Here is a 14,869-nt window from a genome sequence, read left to right on the forward strand (position 1 = left end):
GTAGTGTGCGCTTGTGCCTGTTCTCAGCTGCTGGTGGGAAGGGTCTCTCTAGGGGAGAGGGTGTCCTTCTGCCATTTGCTGAAGGCGTGTCTGGCACCCTGAATCCTCACCTCCGCCAACAGCAATGGTGTCCCTAAAAAGTAATAAGCATTTCAGCAAGTGACTAGCTGCTCGTCTTCTTGTGCAATGGGCAAGCCATTTTTTTCCTTGGGGAATATAGTAATATCTCCTCTGAAACATGGTTGCACTGACTTCTCTTCTCTGGTTTGCAGGAAGCGTTATCAGTGGTGAGCGAAGACCAGTCCTTGTTCGAGTGTGCCTACGGATCGCCCCACCTTGCGAAGACAGAGATGACAGCCTCCTCCTCCAGTGAATATGGGCAGACATCAAAGATGAGTCCACGTGTTCCCCAGCAAGACTGGTTATCGCAGCCCCCAGCCAGAGTCACCATCAAGATGGAGTGTAACCAAAACCAGGTTAATGGGTCAAGGTAATAAGGCCAGTGTTACCATGGCTCAAGGACACTTTTTCCTGTGATAGGTGTAGCTCAGTTATCTAAATCTGTGAATCTAGCACCATTTTAGATGCTCCAAGGTATCCCACCTGGCCACCAGCTGCTGTCCCAGAAGCCTAGAAGTCTCCCATGCATTGTGGGTCACACCAGCCAGCCCCATTTCAGGTGTTTCAAAGGGTCTCAAATGGTGCTACAGGTGCAGTCTCCTCATGAACTTGTGTAATGCATTGTGTATTTCATACTAAGTGAAAGAGATATATTAGTTACCAAAATGTGAGTTTGCTGTGGTCTGAGGCAGTACCATTGTTCTAAGGGTGTGGTGTGTGTGATCTAACACTCAATGGAAGTTGTCAAAATACAGTAATTTGGGCAGTTGCCTTTGCTCTAAATATAGCCAGAACATAGGAAACAAATTTTTGTAACGGCAGAAGTGAACTATTGATTTTTACCTTTATATTTACTGTAAACATAGTGCCAAAAAGCATAACCGTGAAGTTCAATTTAAGAGCAGCTCACACTGAAGAAACAGCATGTATATGGAGGCAAGCAAGGGAGCAGAAGGGAACAGTAAAGAAATTACTTAGCTCAACAGGCAGTAGCCACAGCATGCCAGTGCATTAATTGTTGTCTTGGGACTTTTTTATTTAATGTTGCTATGAAGAAGAATTGTATTGATTAGACTGGAAGCATAATGCAGTGGATTTGTGGGTACTGACTAGTTGCTCTCCCAGGCATAGGAGCACTTTATGGGATTTCTTCCATCTGAAAAAGCACAATGAAGATTTTTTTTCAAGGAAACTATCCAAACAAGTGTTTTCCTGTTTAAAATCCCTGACTGTCAAAACAGTTTTCCTTTCGCATTACTGAAGGGCAGAGGTCCAGAGAGTCAATTGCTCACAATTCTTAGTGATGTACTAGTGAAGACTGTGCTTCACATCTCTTTGCCATAAACACCTGCCTACTAGTCTCATCTCTCAGCATCAGTTATTCAGAAAAACCTCAGCCATGGGTGCTCTGGTTACTGTTCATGCTTACTGTGCTAATCTGATGAGCACGACAAGTAGGGTAAACCACCTTTCACTGGTAAGGATGGAAATTGTGCTGAAGTCAAATCAAAATTTCCAGTGAATACATATGTAGAAATAAATAGTGAACTGAATTTACAAAGAATTAGGGGAAGCCTTCTGGTAAACCTCCTTATTCACAAACAGTTTCAGTGAGTTGTTTTTTTCTCATTTTTTTAAGTGCTAAGCAAATGCACAGCTATAATCACAAACGGAGAATTGACTCAAACCCAGTTTCACCTGCTTCCTAAAATTACTTGCAAATATTTGTACCGATGTTTCTATAAGAGTACTGATCACAGTTTTTCTCAGTGAAAATTCCATAAAGTGAATTGAAGTAGATAGTTCTGTGTTAATTTTCACTGAGATTAGTGGTAATACTTTGTAATGTTATACATAACTAAAGTCAGCCATACACAGACTCCTACTTTGACATACTCTCAGATCTTAAGGAAGAATCTAGATAATAGGATTCATTTGAAATTGTTGATCAATCACATTTTTAAAATAATAAACCCAGAATCCTGAATTTGCTGTCCTGGATTCCTGAAATACATAAGTAGCCTAAGTATTAGAGCTCAGTTTGTGTATCACAGGTATTTGGTTGTTGCTGTGATGGTTTAAGGACAAAATTGAAGGTAGTAATACCATCTTTTATTAGTTGAAACCTTGTCCTGTCTAATCCTTGTTAGCAACCCAGGTAAGGCTTATACTCTGATTTAGGATGTCAGGACCCTTACCAAGACCAAAATATGTGCCCTTAGTCAGATTAGCTAAACTGGCTCTCTTTGCAAACCTGTGTAGCCTGTGGGTGAGAGCACCCTGCAGAAAATGTGCTGTCACACACGAGCACTCCCCAAACCACTCGAGACTGGCCTTAATTTGGGAACATGGACACCTCTAGGCATGCAGGAGCTGCCTTTGTCCAGAGAGGGCCAGGCACGCCTGCTCTTTCGGGGTGCCTGGGAAGGCAGATGAGCGCTGCCTTGTTAGCCAGAGAGGCCTGAAATTGTCGTTGTGGATGAACGTGTGTTTGGGCATGTAGCTGGGAGAGATCCTGTGCTCGGTGCCTTTGCTTCTCTCCCTGGGGTGTGTGCCGTCACAGGGCAAAAAAAAGTGACCCAGGGAGTGGGGAACCGCAGTAAAGCCACCAAAGCAGAGCATCCCAGCTGCAGGGCTGGAGTTAGGCTCTCCACCTCTTGTCTGAACCCTCAGTTCACGTGTTGTTGCCCTCCTGGCAGCCTGAATTCAGCATGTGGGGCAGGACGAGCTTATGTTCAGCTTATTTTACAGGCTGGTGGCTGGAGCATTCACTCAGGTAGCTGGGGGGGATGTCTGGCTGTTCATATATCCCAGATCTAAGGCATGTTCACCCTGTATATGTGAACTCAAAATTCTTTCTTATCCATTTCTGAATGGATAAACATTCAGAAGCTCTGAATTAAACGAGGTATTTGAATGTGTCTTCATAATGCCTATCATTTCACTTTCCTTTATGCTATTTTCTATCAGTGTATGCATGACTTGAATCACTTTAGGGTGTTGCCTAGGCTACCTGCACAGGAGTTGGCTGATGGTTTAGGCTGCCTGCATTGCCCTTTGTGAAGAGAACTATCTGCCTTTCCTTCAGAGGTATCGGGTCTCCCCTCTTATCTGCGTAAAATGTTTGTACCTATGGTCTGCACTGTTCCTGGCAGAACAGGCATCTACTTTTGCAAGGATATATAATCTGAGCATTGGGGGAATTGTCTTTAAATCAATCTTTTTTTGATTAGTCACGAGACATAACTTTGATTTGTACTTTTCTAGTAGAACTGTTAGTCGTTTTAAATACATGACACCCAGGAGTTGCCAAGGAATCTGGGACCCCAGTGACACAATTTTGCACCATCCTGACCACCTTTACCACCATTACAGAAGTAAAGAGATGAGAAGAAACAATCCTGTGTGCCTCTTCTCTGAAAAAATAGCATTAGGTCTACCTGCTCCATAATTTGAACTTGAGAATTTAGTGTGAATGAGCCAAGCCATGCATGAAGACTAAGTTGCTGATTTTTCTCTGGACAGTATCACTCAGAGGTGTTTAATGTGGCCACCGTTAGAAAATGAGCAGCTCAGTGGTGGCCTTTCTTTCTAATACAAACCAGTGTATGAGCTGGCACATGGGCCACGCTCCTGGAAGAGGCTGTACAAGTTACTGCTCTGAAATGCAAAGTTTTTGTGATCAGAACACTGGCTTTCTGAAGAGCACTTTCTGGCTGAAAATAAGTCCTGGGAGTCTGAGCTAAACAGAACCAATTCTATTCAGTGACTTTTACTTTTCATCTCAGTGTCTTCTTAAAGGCTGCGCTTTCTGAAGTTAACAGCATGTTTTTGCAGACAGTGTTTGCTAGTGGCAGTGATAACACCTGATGTTTACAATTACTGCCTGGGATTGGTATGCCTTATTCCTATAGTGACCAAGGTCACTGCTGGCTCTTATGTGCCACCCTAGGGGTGCTAGGAAGTAAGAGGGTTCACAAGGAGGTAAAACGTTGTACCTCTGGTGAGGATCAGACAGGACAAGTGACCAACAAGAATATTCCATTCCATGTATGTCATATTCAGTATAAAACTGAGGGATCACAACGGTTTAGGTCTCTTTTTGTCTCTTCTGCAATGGCCAGCATCCAGGGAGCACTCCATCCAATCTTCTGTCTTTGATCCCAATCCTGAGTTCCTGAATCCAACTCCCATACCCAGCTCCCCTCTGCTGCTGGGCCTGGGAGTCCCCTCATGCCACCTGCTCTGCAGCATCAGTGGGGATTGCTATTGGGGGGGGAGTAATGCTTGATATAGATTTTTATATATTTTTTTTCCACTATTTTCATTATTTCCTTATTCATTAAAGCTATTTTAAATTTCTTTTTCCAGTCCATAAGTCTCTCTGCCTCATTCACTTTTCCTTCCCATTTGGGAAGGGAGAGGGGGTTAGACAGCGTCTGTCCATGTTTAGTGGTCAGCCCAGCCCTAACCCACAATAAAATGGGAAGAAATGTAAGTCTTTCTATATTGAATTAAAAATAACCTGCAGCATTGGAAGCAGGAGTTTGTTTACTAATCTCGAGTTTAACAGCCTCCCCTACTGACAGAGCAATGCAGAGTTGCTAGCTAGAGAAAACAAGGAAAATCCATATTTCATTGCAAAAAATAAACAAAAAAATCGTACAGACTACCAAAAAAAGAGAGTGCATTAACAGAACAAACAAAATGTCATGTATATATTGCATGCTTATACTTGACACAAAAATAAAAAAATATTATTGTAGTTAAAATATGCTGTTTGTTTCACCAAGGAGCTATTCTTTTTTAAGGCCTAACAAATGCCTGAAAAAGTAGATGTTAATATTACACTTCTAATGAAGAACTAACATTGCCAAGTAGCAAATATGATTTTGCTGTGGCATTCCTAAAACTCACGTACATGTCTGTGTGTAGTATGCACAGTGTTATTACACTTTGTGAGTTTAAATGCTTCCTAGTATGTGATATTCCTGCCAGTTGTAGAAATCAGTGTGTGTAACTCAAGCCTCACATAAAAAAAAATTACTTATCAATAATAAATTATTCTTAAATAATCATACCAATTATTCTGATATGAAATTGATATTGTCAGTATGGAATTCACTACAGGTCAATGCAATATATGCATCTCTTATAAATCTGAAAACCATTTGTTCCTTTCTCAAGTGCTGCTGGGCCTTTGCTGTCTGTATGTTGGTGTTTCACTGGTGTCCTGACAGATTGTCTGCTGTTTGTCACATACCTAATACTGGCTACACTTTATATGCACAGATTAATGGTACCCCACCATTCTGTAGGTTACTCTGCATTTTCTTTTGTGCAGAAGCCCTCGCCACTCTGCTCATTTTCAGTCAGTAAGTTTATTTCCTTAAATGAAATGCTCGGTTCTTAAAAATACTTCATATGTTAAAAATTAACACTTGCAGTAGCTAGAGAGCTTGGAGCTGTTTTTCATTTTTAGTAAAACTGTACCTGCTCTGTTTACAGCTCCTTTAAAATCTGGGTTGTCCCAAAGGAGTTTAAAATACCGCAGCCACATTGTAGAGCCCCAGAAGTGCTGTCTCTGGGATCTCCAGAGTATCCTCTGCAATCATCTTCCTACATGGGAGCCTGGGTTTGAATAATACGGTGCAAAGAGGAATCAAAACAGGTTACCAGACCCCATAAAGTGGTAACCAGAGAATAGTTAGCATTGCACGTTTTGGCTATCCAGCTCTCACTTCTCACTGTGTTAGACTGCTTCCTGGCCATATATCCTGTCATCTGGAAAGAGGTATAAAATTTTAGGAGTGTACTGAACCCCTTACATGTCAACAATTAAGTACCTGCTCAAAGTGGGAATGTCCTCACTCTGCTACAACTTTGCCCAGATATACTTTGGCTGTAATTGCCCCACACTAAATCTCAAAGCATAACAATATCAGAACTGGAATTCCTGTGACTACTGAAGAAATAACATTAGAATGAAATTAAAGGGTTATTTTTGGTGGGCTGCAGAGGGATTAGCTACGCAGTTTTCTTTAACAATAATGGTATTTTTAAAGCTGAACTCTGGTGTATAGCACCAGAAAATATAGCCTAAGGGCCTACCTTAAATTAAATACAGCAAGAAAGGTTTAAATTAAAGCTGTCATTTTCCTTGCTGCATATATAATGCAGGTTGTCACAGGTGATGTCAAATTGAATTTCTTCAAATCCATTATATTGGTACAGCCATTACATTTCTTCCAGGTAAATAAATCTAATGAGACCTTTTGTGCCGCCACAGTCAATCTTTTACCTGAATGTAATAATATTGTTTCCTGCTATATATTGCTTTTGAGTCAGACCAAAAGATTCACCTTGTTATAATAAGGCACTATAGCATAAAACTGGAGATTACGGATGTCATACTGTTACTTACTTTTCTGTGTATTGTTATTTACGTATTTTATCAAATTAAGTATTCACAGTTCTATTACAGTGAATGAATGCAATTCATGTTGTGTATTTAGGGTGAAATCCTCTCCTGTGAAAATGCTCTCATGAGGCCCTAGATACTGCTTAAACATTTAAGCCTGTGGATTGCTTGGTGGTCTCATCCATGGGACTCCACCACGCCCATGGAGTGGGACTGTAAAAAGGTAGCTTGGAAGAACTACATTTACTCGTAGGTAGTCAATTTTTTCAACAGACCTAGAAGTGGAACAAAGTCTTATTCAGGCCACAGATAATTTTCACTTGCCATGAGCAGTGTGATGATTTCATTGAAAAAGCATTTTGAAAATTAGCTGCAATGAAAGCAGAAGTTTTCCAACAGCAGCTTGGCTGATACAGAAGTCTGAAAGAAATGCCAGAAATAATTAATAGTCATTAAGATTTAATCATGTGTAAAATGTTGATTTAAATCTGATTGTTCCTCAAAAAACATTTGAGAATGAAATTATGCCTTAATGCATCTTTTGTGCTGGCTCTTTTGTGAAATACCATTTTTCCTTGTATGTTACTGTTTTAAAACTTCATCGAAGAGCCTGTATAACTCACTGGGTTGAGTGCATCTGGCACACAGGCAAACTTCTCAGAGTCAGGAGTAACCACAAGTTTTTGTTTGTTGTGTTGTGATTTCCTCCCCTGTACGTAAAGTCTCTTAAGTGGTAGGTATTTTGTGCTATACAAACCAGCAAATCTGAATGAGTCACACTTGAGGTATCTTGCATGGTCTAGCCATGTGCCAGATGATGTGCTTATCCTCTAAGGATGATGCATTCATCCTCATGGAGCACCGTACTGCCACTGTGGCAGGACCATCCTGTTCCTAGAATCCAGGCTCATGTGCTTCAAGCTGGATGAGGCACTTCTGCGTTGTGCTCCAGTCTGTCATACGTTACTAGTGGATCTAGTTAGAGCATCTGCACACCTTGCTAGCGTCCAACACATGGAACAGAGTTGGGCTGCGTTGATCACCCCTGACATCACTTGTTTTTCAAGGGCATGGCTTTTTCCATCGCTGAGGCACAACCCTGTGGCCGAGGCTGGGTGCCATCCCTTCCACATCTGGTGGCGTACCACCGGCATGCAGCTCTGATATTCTTGGTAAACCTCAGCTCACACTAAACAACAAGCATGGTCCAAAACCCATGGCAGTCAATGGGACTCTCTACTCTCTCTCCAGCAGGGCTTGAGTCAACCCCTGCGTCAGTCCACGGCAAAGGTGGGAGATTTGTCTTAAGAAGATGACTTTCCTAACACACTTACTGGAACTGTCTGTATAAAGTAATATTATTCCTGAGTAAAAAGATATAGTATTAGTTATCTCAGACTGAGAACCTTTTTTCCCACTGACTGGATGGCTGATGGGGTGGCTGCCTACCAAACTGGAAAAACTGCAAATTCAGAATCTTCTCCATGTAGGGCCTTATGTGTGACTACTTCACGGAGTTCCTCTTTGCTCTGAAAATCCACCAGCTTAGCATTAGTGCATGAGTGTGTGTGCATGGTTTGACTCAGTTCTTGAGATGAACATGTTGCCAAGGAGAAAAACAAACCCAACTCGCCACTACTGTAGCTAGGGTTTTTTGCAGCTTTTTGGGGGGTGCTGGGCTGGCAGGTGCGAGCTAAGAAGCTTTCCACTCTGCAATAATGAGTTCATTCATAATTGGCATGGTTACATTTTGGATTGACTGCTGATGCTTAAATTGTGAGCTTAGCTTCAGGAGTTTGAGAGAGAGATGAGGACAGCCAGAATTTCAAAAGTGCTAAGCAACCGAGAGCTCTCATGTGGGCAGTGAAATATAAAATTAGTCTTCAAATAATGACACAGGACCCCACAAGAGTTGTGATCACTGTCATTATTTGTGACTATTGCTATCGTTACTGCTTTATTTCCAGTACAGTATTTACAGTATCTAGAGTGTTTAGAGCTGGTGATCGTGGTGTTCCCCCAGGCTGGCCCAGCACAGGCACTGTCAGTAGGTAGGTTGTCTCTGACCAAGCGCTCAGGAGATGAGTGTTCTCCTTTCTCCCTTCATTAGTAGATGTTTTATTTTGGTCAGAGGGTTGTTCAGTATTTAAAGTTTGGGCACAGCATTTTAAGACAAAGCAGAAGGTGAGCAAGAAAAAGTTGCTTATCATTGGCTTTGCCATTTCACACTCGTCAGCTTTACAGTGCGATAGTGCTAATCACAAAAACCAGCAGACATTCTACAGACACAGGGGATTATGGTTTCCATACAAGATGTCACTTCTGTTTATGCCTGGCATGCTCTACGTTGCTAACTTTCTATATGATCCCTGCCCACAAAAGAAGGCATATGTGGTTTGGGAAGGATCCTGTCTCCCAGTATTTCATATTTTATGAAACCACAAATATAACAGTCTAACAAGCTCTTGAAATGAAATACAATTTGAGAAATGTAATCCGTTACCATTATAATAGAATGTCTATAAAAATAATAAAAGAAAAACAAGAGAAAATAGGTCCTGAAAGTTATAGGCCAACTGGGAAGTCATTGTGGCTTTGGCCTAGCTATCACCATGTCAGACTTCAGCCTTCTCTTAGGCAGCAAGCTAATTGTAAATTATGTATATACAGAACATCATTTCTTAGCTTTGGCTTTTAGTGACCCCCTTCCCTTCTTTCCCTTTCTTCACTCCAACCTCACACATAAGAAATATTGAAGTGTTTGCACTAATGGAGAAATGACAACGTGCAGTCAAACTTAAACCAGCTGTTTCTGTGCACCGTGAACACAAAGAGCCAGGCTGGTAATATTTATAGCTTGACTGGCCTCTAGTGAGCCAGATGCTGACTGCCTTAATTTGCCATGATAGCCTTAAGGCTTGAAGCAGCTGCGGACTACAAGATAGCTGGAGAAAGTTAAGCCAAAAAAAAAAAAAAAGAAAAGAAAAAAGAAATAAGAAAATATTATTTTGATTAGCAAAACTTACTGCTTGATTGAAAATTAATGGCTGCTGCATATACAATGCAATAAACAAGTATCTTTTGTTTTGCTTAGAGAAAGCCAACAACGTTGCATGTGTCAGCACGAGGTGTTTGCTTTCTCCTTTTGCTGGAGGAAGGAACTGGAGGTACCTCTATGTGCCATGCTGTGACGTCCCTGAGCAACCCCTGGGCCAGCCCCATGCAACCCTGAGCACCTACGGAGCCTGAGGCACCCCACACAGCAGTACCTGTCCCTGTTTTGGATGTTGTGGGGGTGTGTTAGCATGGGGCTGCCCCAATCCTAGCCTCCCCGGGTCTATTTGGGCTACTTAAGACAATTCTGGTTGCCCCTGTGCAGCCCCTCATGGAACAGTGCACTTCCATGACTGTGTGGCCCAGTGAGAACTTTGGCTTTCCTTTTTCTTTCTTTTCTTTTGTCTTCTTAAGACTGCTTTTGACACTCACCTTATAGCAAAGATAGACAGACTGTCACCATGGCTTCAGCATCAGCTTAAGCCAGCTTCAGCCAGCGGCGTGGGTCCCAAGGGGCTTCCCTCCCTTTCACAGACCTCGGCAGTTTGCTTCCACCCTGGCCATCCCCTTTCCTGTGGGCAATCATTGCCTTCAAATGTAGGTGGGGGAGTGACTCAAGTTAGAGCTAAGCACTGAATTACTTACCCACCCACCCATTTATTTCCTTATTTGCAGACTTAGTAGGGAAGAAACTCCCCAGCCTAGTTTGCTAAGCAGTTGCGTGAGAGCCTGTGTGAGCACCCCAGGGGTATTTTGACCTATGTGCATTTTCTGACATTTTGATGCCTCTGTTATGCTGCAGTCCTCTGTGGGAATTTTGTGCTGCTTTCACAAGAAGCCTTGGAAGGGAAAATAAAACCTCTGTTTTCCTTTCAGCAAGTTAAATGTGGTGGTGATCATGCAACAGATTTCAGGACAGGTGCCTGCACAGGAGCAGAGGGCTTGGTGTGCTTGCAGGGCTTGTCCTAGTGTACACACAGAAGTCAGGCAGATGCCTCCAGCTACGGTGCTGGGTGATGAGAGTGCATTCTGAAAACTGAGCTCTGTCAAAGCAAGTCTTGGGCCTTTGATATCAGCACTGAAAGCACTTTTCACTTATCGCTCATGGGGATCACTAGTGGTGCCAGGGAGGCAGCCTCTGGATCTCTGCAAAGCTGCTGGTGCAGCCATGCTCCTGCTCCAGCAGCTGGGGAGCAGGATCAGGCTGTCCCCAGAGGTTTCTAACAAAGGGGGATCCACAGGACCCCGCTTTGCATGTCACTGCTGTGGCAGGTCTCAGAAGACGTGAACTCCACTGATTTATGAAAAGATAGAGGGTGCAGAGAGAGACAGGGAAGAGAGGTTAGGGCTGCAGCTGTGTAACCTTTTGAATTGATATTGTGGACTAAAGTATGTCAGGAATGCTTTAAGAAACAGCAATGTACCTCATATCAAGAAATCTCAGAGAAGTTTTGTTTTTTCCTTCATGGGACACTTTTTCAGTGACAAACCATTTTACAGGGGTAAGCTCTGACCAAATTCATTACAGCTTGAGTAGTTGCCGTGAATGGAGACGAGCCTAAGTGTGCTTTACAATACACTCAGTGTGAGCTGGTGTCATTTACATATGTTGGCCCATGTTACCTGGCTTTGCAGAGCTCTCCCACTTGGATGTAAGGACAGGGTGGGAACATCGCAGCTCCTCTGGGGCTGACCTCCTCTTTCTCATTACAAAAAGGGGAGAACAGAGGTGAGGAGAGGAATCTATATCCTAGAGGACAGTGTCATGGCTTGTTCACCAGAGCCTCGCAGAAGAAAAGTACCTGGTAGCTCAGTGTGTCCTGTGACCTGACCAGCCACAGGCTCACTGGGGACCATGCATGGAAAACTCTTAAAAGATTTCCTTATACTACACTCTCCCGAGACCCGTTTTCTGTTAAGTAGCCTCTGTAAGGAAGTTATCCAGGCTGTGATTATTAAATAAACATAAAAACCTGTAGATGTTTGGAGAATACTTTTTTCTAATTTATTTATCTCTGAAATTCAGAAATATTAAACAGGGGGGGTTATATTATGGGAATGTCAAGGGTATGTAAAATTTTGCTGATTCCTAATCTGTGTTTCTCTGACACCTTGCATTTTAACACAAAACAGGTGTTTTATGTCACATGGGGAAAATAGTAGCATAATGAAGAGGAAAAAATGTGTTTCATACACTTATTTATGAACTTACATCTGCTTTCATCAGAGTCAATGGCTGGCAAAGCTCCAATCAGCTTCAGTAGGAGTGGGTGCTAAATTTAACCATCAAATCAGCTTGGTTCTAAGTAAGCTTGAATAAAAGCAAGACTTCCAGGTCCAAGAACCTTTGGAGGAATCTTTCTTCAACAATCATTTCTCAGCAACCAGAGCTGAAACAGCTCAGGATTGGACAAAGTCCTCTTGGGTAGCATGATTGTAGTCTTTCCACTTTTCTCATTTTTTAGTTTTCTTTTGTGAATTCCAGGTGTAACACAGTATATTTACAAAGGGTAAAAATAACATGCAGCCATGAAGAAAAACATCTCGGGTTTCGTTTCAGACCTGGAGCTGAGCATGAATCACTGCAAAACTACAGCCTTTGCATGGCCACACTTTCTGAAAGCTGCTATCCACTGCCGCTGCTCCCCCGATGCTTCAGAAATGAAGCAGACTCGCAGAAAGTCCTGAAAAAAAAACTTTTTCAGACAATCTTTGGCTTGTTGTTTCTACTGTCTGCTTGCATTTTCGGTTTTTCTTTCTATACCATAGGAGTCCATTCCAGCCTTTTGAATTAAGCCTTGGTTCAGCGATATGCATAAACACGCACTCAATTTGAAGTACCTGAGTACCTGTTAGCTCCCATGGAGCTGCTTACATGCTTGAAGCTAAGCATGATCTTAGGAGATTTGCTGAACTGTGGATTTGCTTGTCCACCCAGTAAGCTAATGGGAAAGAACCCATGACCATCTACTTCTGAAGTTTAATCAAAAGTTATGACTTATTTATGATCTTTTTCCCCACCTCCATGTGTTTGTATTTGGATCAGAAAACCAACTCAGAAGCCCTGTCAGATTGCCAAAAGTTGTGTGCTACTACTGGATCTTTCACATCATTTACTGTTCAGTGTTTACAAGAGTGTTTTTAATGCACAGTTGCCCATAGAAGTGGTATAGGCTAATATCAGTGTGATATTTCATGTCTGCAGCCAGACTTTGATGTCCCTATATCTGAAGTTCCTTTTCACAGAAAACCAAAATAAAGTAACTGTGCCAAATGATGCTGCTGCTCTCTTTCCCAAAAATATACCTAAAAAGTCAGTGACTGAGCCAAATCGTTCTTTGTTTTGTCTTGGTAACATAACTGATCTTTCTAGTCAGGGTGGGCATCTGCATAGATATAAGGGCAGGAGTTGGATGATGTTAGCAAAAATATGTGATTTAGTATTCAAACTCACTTAGGCATGTATGCCATTTTTATTTGTTAAAGGTAAACAGAAAAAGTAAACATTTTAGTCACAATCAAATATTATAAATGCTCTTTTGCAATATGTTTACATCTGAAATAAAAAGTTGCCTTTTTTTTTTACTCTAACTCTCTTTAAATAGAAATAAACTGCATCCCAGAATTATATTTAGAGGTATGTAGCACATATGAAAGTTAAACCCGAGAGAATAATGCCCAAGTATTCTGGTTCTGAGAGGAAAGCTAAATTCACCAACACTCAATGACAGGCAAGACCATGTGCTTAGTATATCTTCCTTTGTGGCTATTATTCAGTCCTGTGGCTGAGAAAGCAGTTGTAGGACCTTTACACAAGTCAGATTTCATATGTAATATGTTATGCAGCACCCAAGATATTTTATACGTGAAAAAGGTACGTGAAGCCAACATTTCCCAGACAACATTCAAGACCCTGTTCCTTCTCCTAAAGAAGATGACAGTACCCATTGAATATTTTTTTGTGATATATTTTATTCTTAAACTGAAAGGGGATTTTTGTGGCTTTGTTGTTTTTTTAAATGTATACATTAATACAACATAGTAAATTTATAGTAAAACTTCATAGAAAAGAAATTATGTACTTGAAATGTACTTTTAGAATTTAAGATGTATACTAAATATTAAATATTATGTGCCAGTTATTTTTTAAAACACATATGTGAGAACTATAATTGTGTTAGTCCCTGACCCATGGTAGTGCAGAGCCATTCAACTAAGTTATCTGGGTATTGGGTAAAATATCTGCCATACTCTTTTGACATATGTTGAGCAAACAGTGGTCCAAACTGTGTGTGTGTGTGTGTGTGTGTGTATTATTTTTTTCTCTTCTGTCCTCAAGCAATAGCAAAACTCTTCTGGGAAAGCAGCTGTATTATAGCCAGTAGTGGGCTTACAGTGATATTGCTGCCCAAGACTTGCAGCAATGGCTGGGATTTCCAAGCTGGAGAGAGGAAAAGGCTGTGGGTGAGAAATGTTTGGGGGGGCAGGGGACAGATCCTGAAACATGCTTCTAGGAGTCTCAGTTCTTCAGACAGCAAATTAGTTGCAACCTTACTTGCTGTGTGTTTATTAGTAAGACCATAGTACAGTTTCAGGAGTTAAATGGAAGGACTAAAAGAAAGCTTGTTAGTAATGTAGTATCAGTAAAGAAACCAAAACCCACCTAACACTCTCCTTCCCTTGCCAAACAGCCTCTTTACATTTAAAGGTACTCCCAGTGGCTCTGTCCTTTATTTTGATTTTTGTAACAATTTTTCTTTCTCTGATGAAACACGTTGTAGACGTTAAATTAAGGGACAAATATGTCTGTGTCTGCCAGAAAGAAAACTGTGATGCAATTAAAATGCCATTAGGGAACCCCCTGTGGGATGTTAAATCTAAAGACTCTATTCAGAAAGCAAAGCCAAAATTAAAGAGGTGTCTGGTTGCAGATCCTCTGCAGATTTCCATTTCTTGACTACAGTACCATGGAGACTGTGCTAGTCAGGAGCCGAAAGGTTTTTCCAGTCATGTGTGTGGTATTTTGAATCATGGCTTTGGCAAATGTTCCTTTTCTGTGAGCCACACAAGCCATACACAGAAGTGTGTCTACACTGCATCATAGAAAGTGCAACTGAATTTGGCCCACATGAAACAATGACAGCAGTGGAGATGGGAAGCTGCCCAAGGCTTGAACGAGCCTTGTCCAAGGCTTGGACAATGACAACTAATAGTAGTTTTTACTGAGCAAATTTGCACTAAATTCATCTCTCTGTTTGCTGAATTGTCTGTGAG

At 41.5% G+C, this 14,869-nt stretch overlaps 1 protein-coding gene across 3 annotated transcripts in view; it reads left to right on the forward strand.

Moving 5' to 3' along the window:
• The window catches only part of ERG (v-ets avian erythroblastosis virus E26 oncogene homolog), a 63,370-nt gene that overhangs the window by 30,683 nt on the left and 17,818 nt on the right, over positions 1–14,869 (forward strand). For all 3 annotated transcript variants that reach the window (XM_009872412.1, XM_009872413.1, XM_009872414.1), the window contains one exon: positions 273–490. In XM_009872412.1, coding sequence (XP_009870714.1) covers positions 273–490 — 218 coding nt within the window. Of the gene's footprint in view, positions 1–272; positions 491–14,869 lie in introns of those variants that run through there.

The sequence above is a fragment of the Apaloderma vittatum genome, unplaced genomic scaffold (genome assembly GCF_000703405.1).
Source record: "Apaloderma vittatum isolate BGI_N311 unplaced genomic scaffold, ASM70340v1 scaffold37, whole genome shotgun sequence".
NCBI classification, from domain to species: domain Eukaryota; kingdom Metazoa; phylum Chordata; class Aves; order Trogoniformes; family Trogonidae; genus Apaloderma; species Apaloderma vittatum.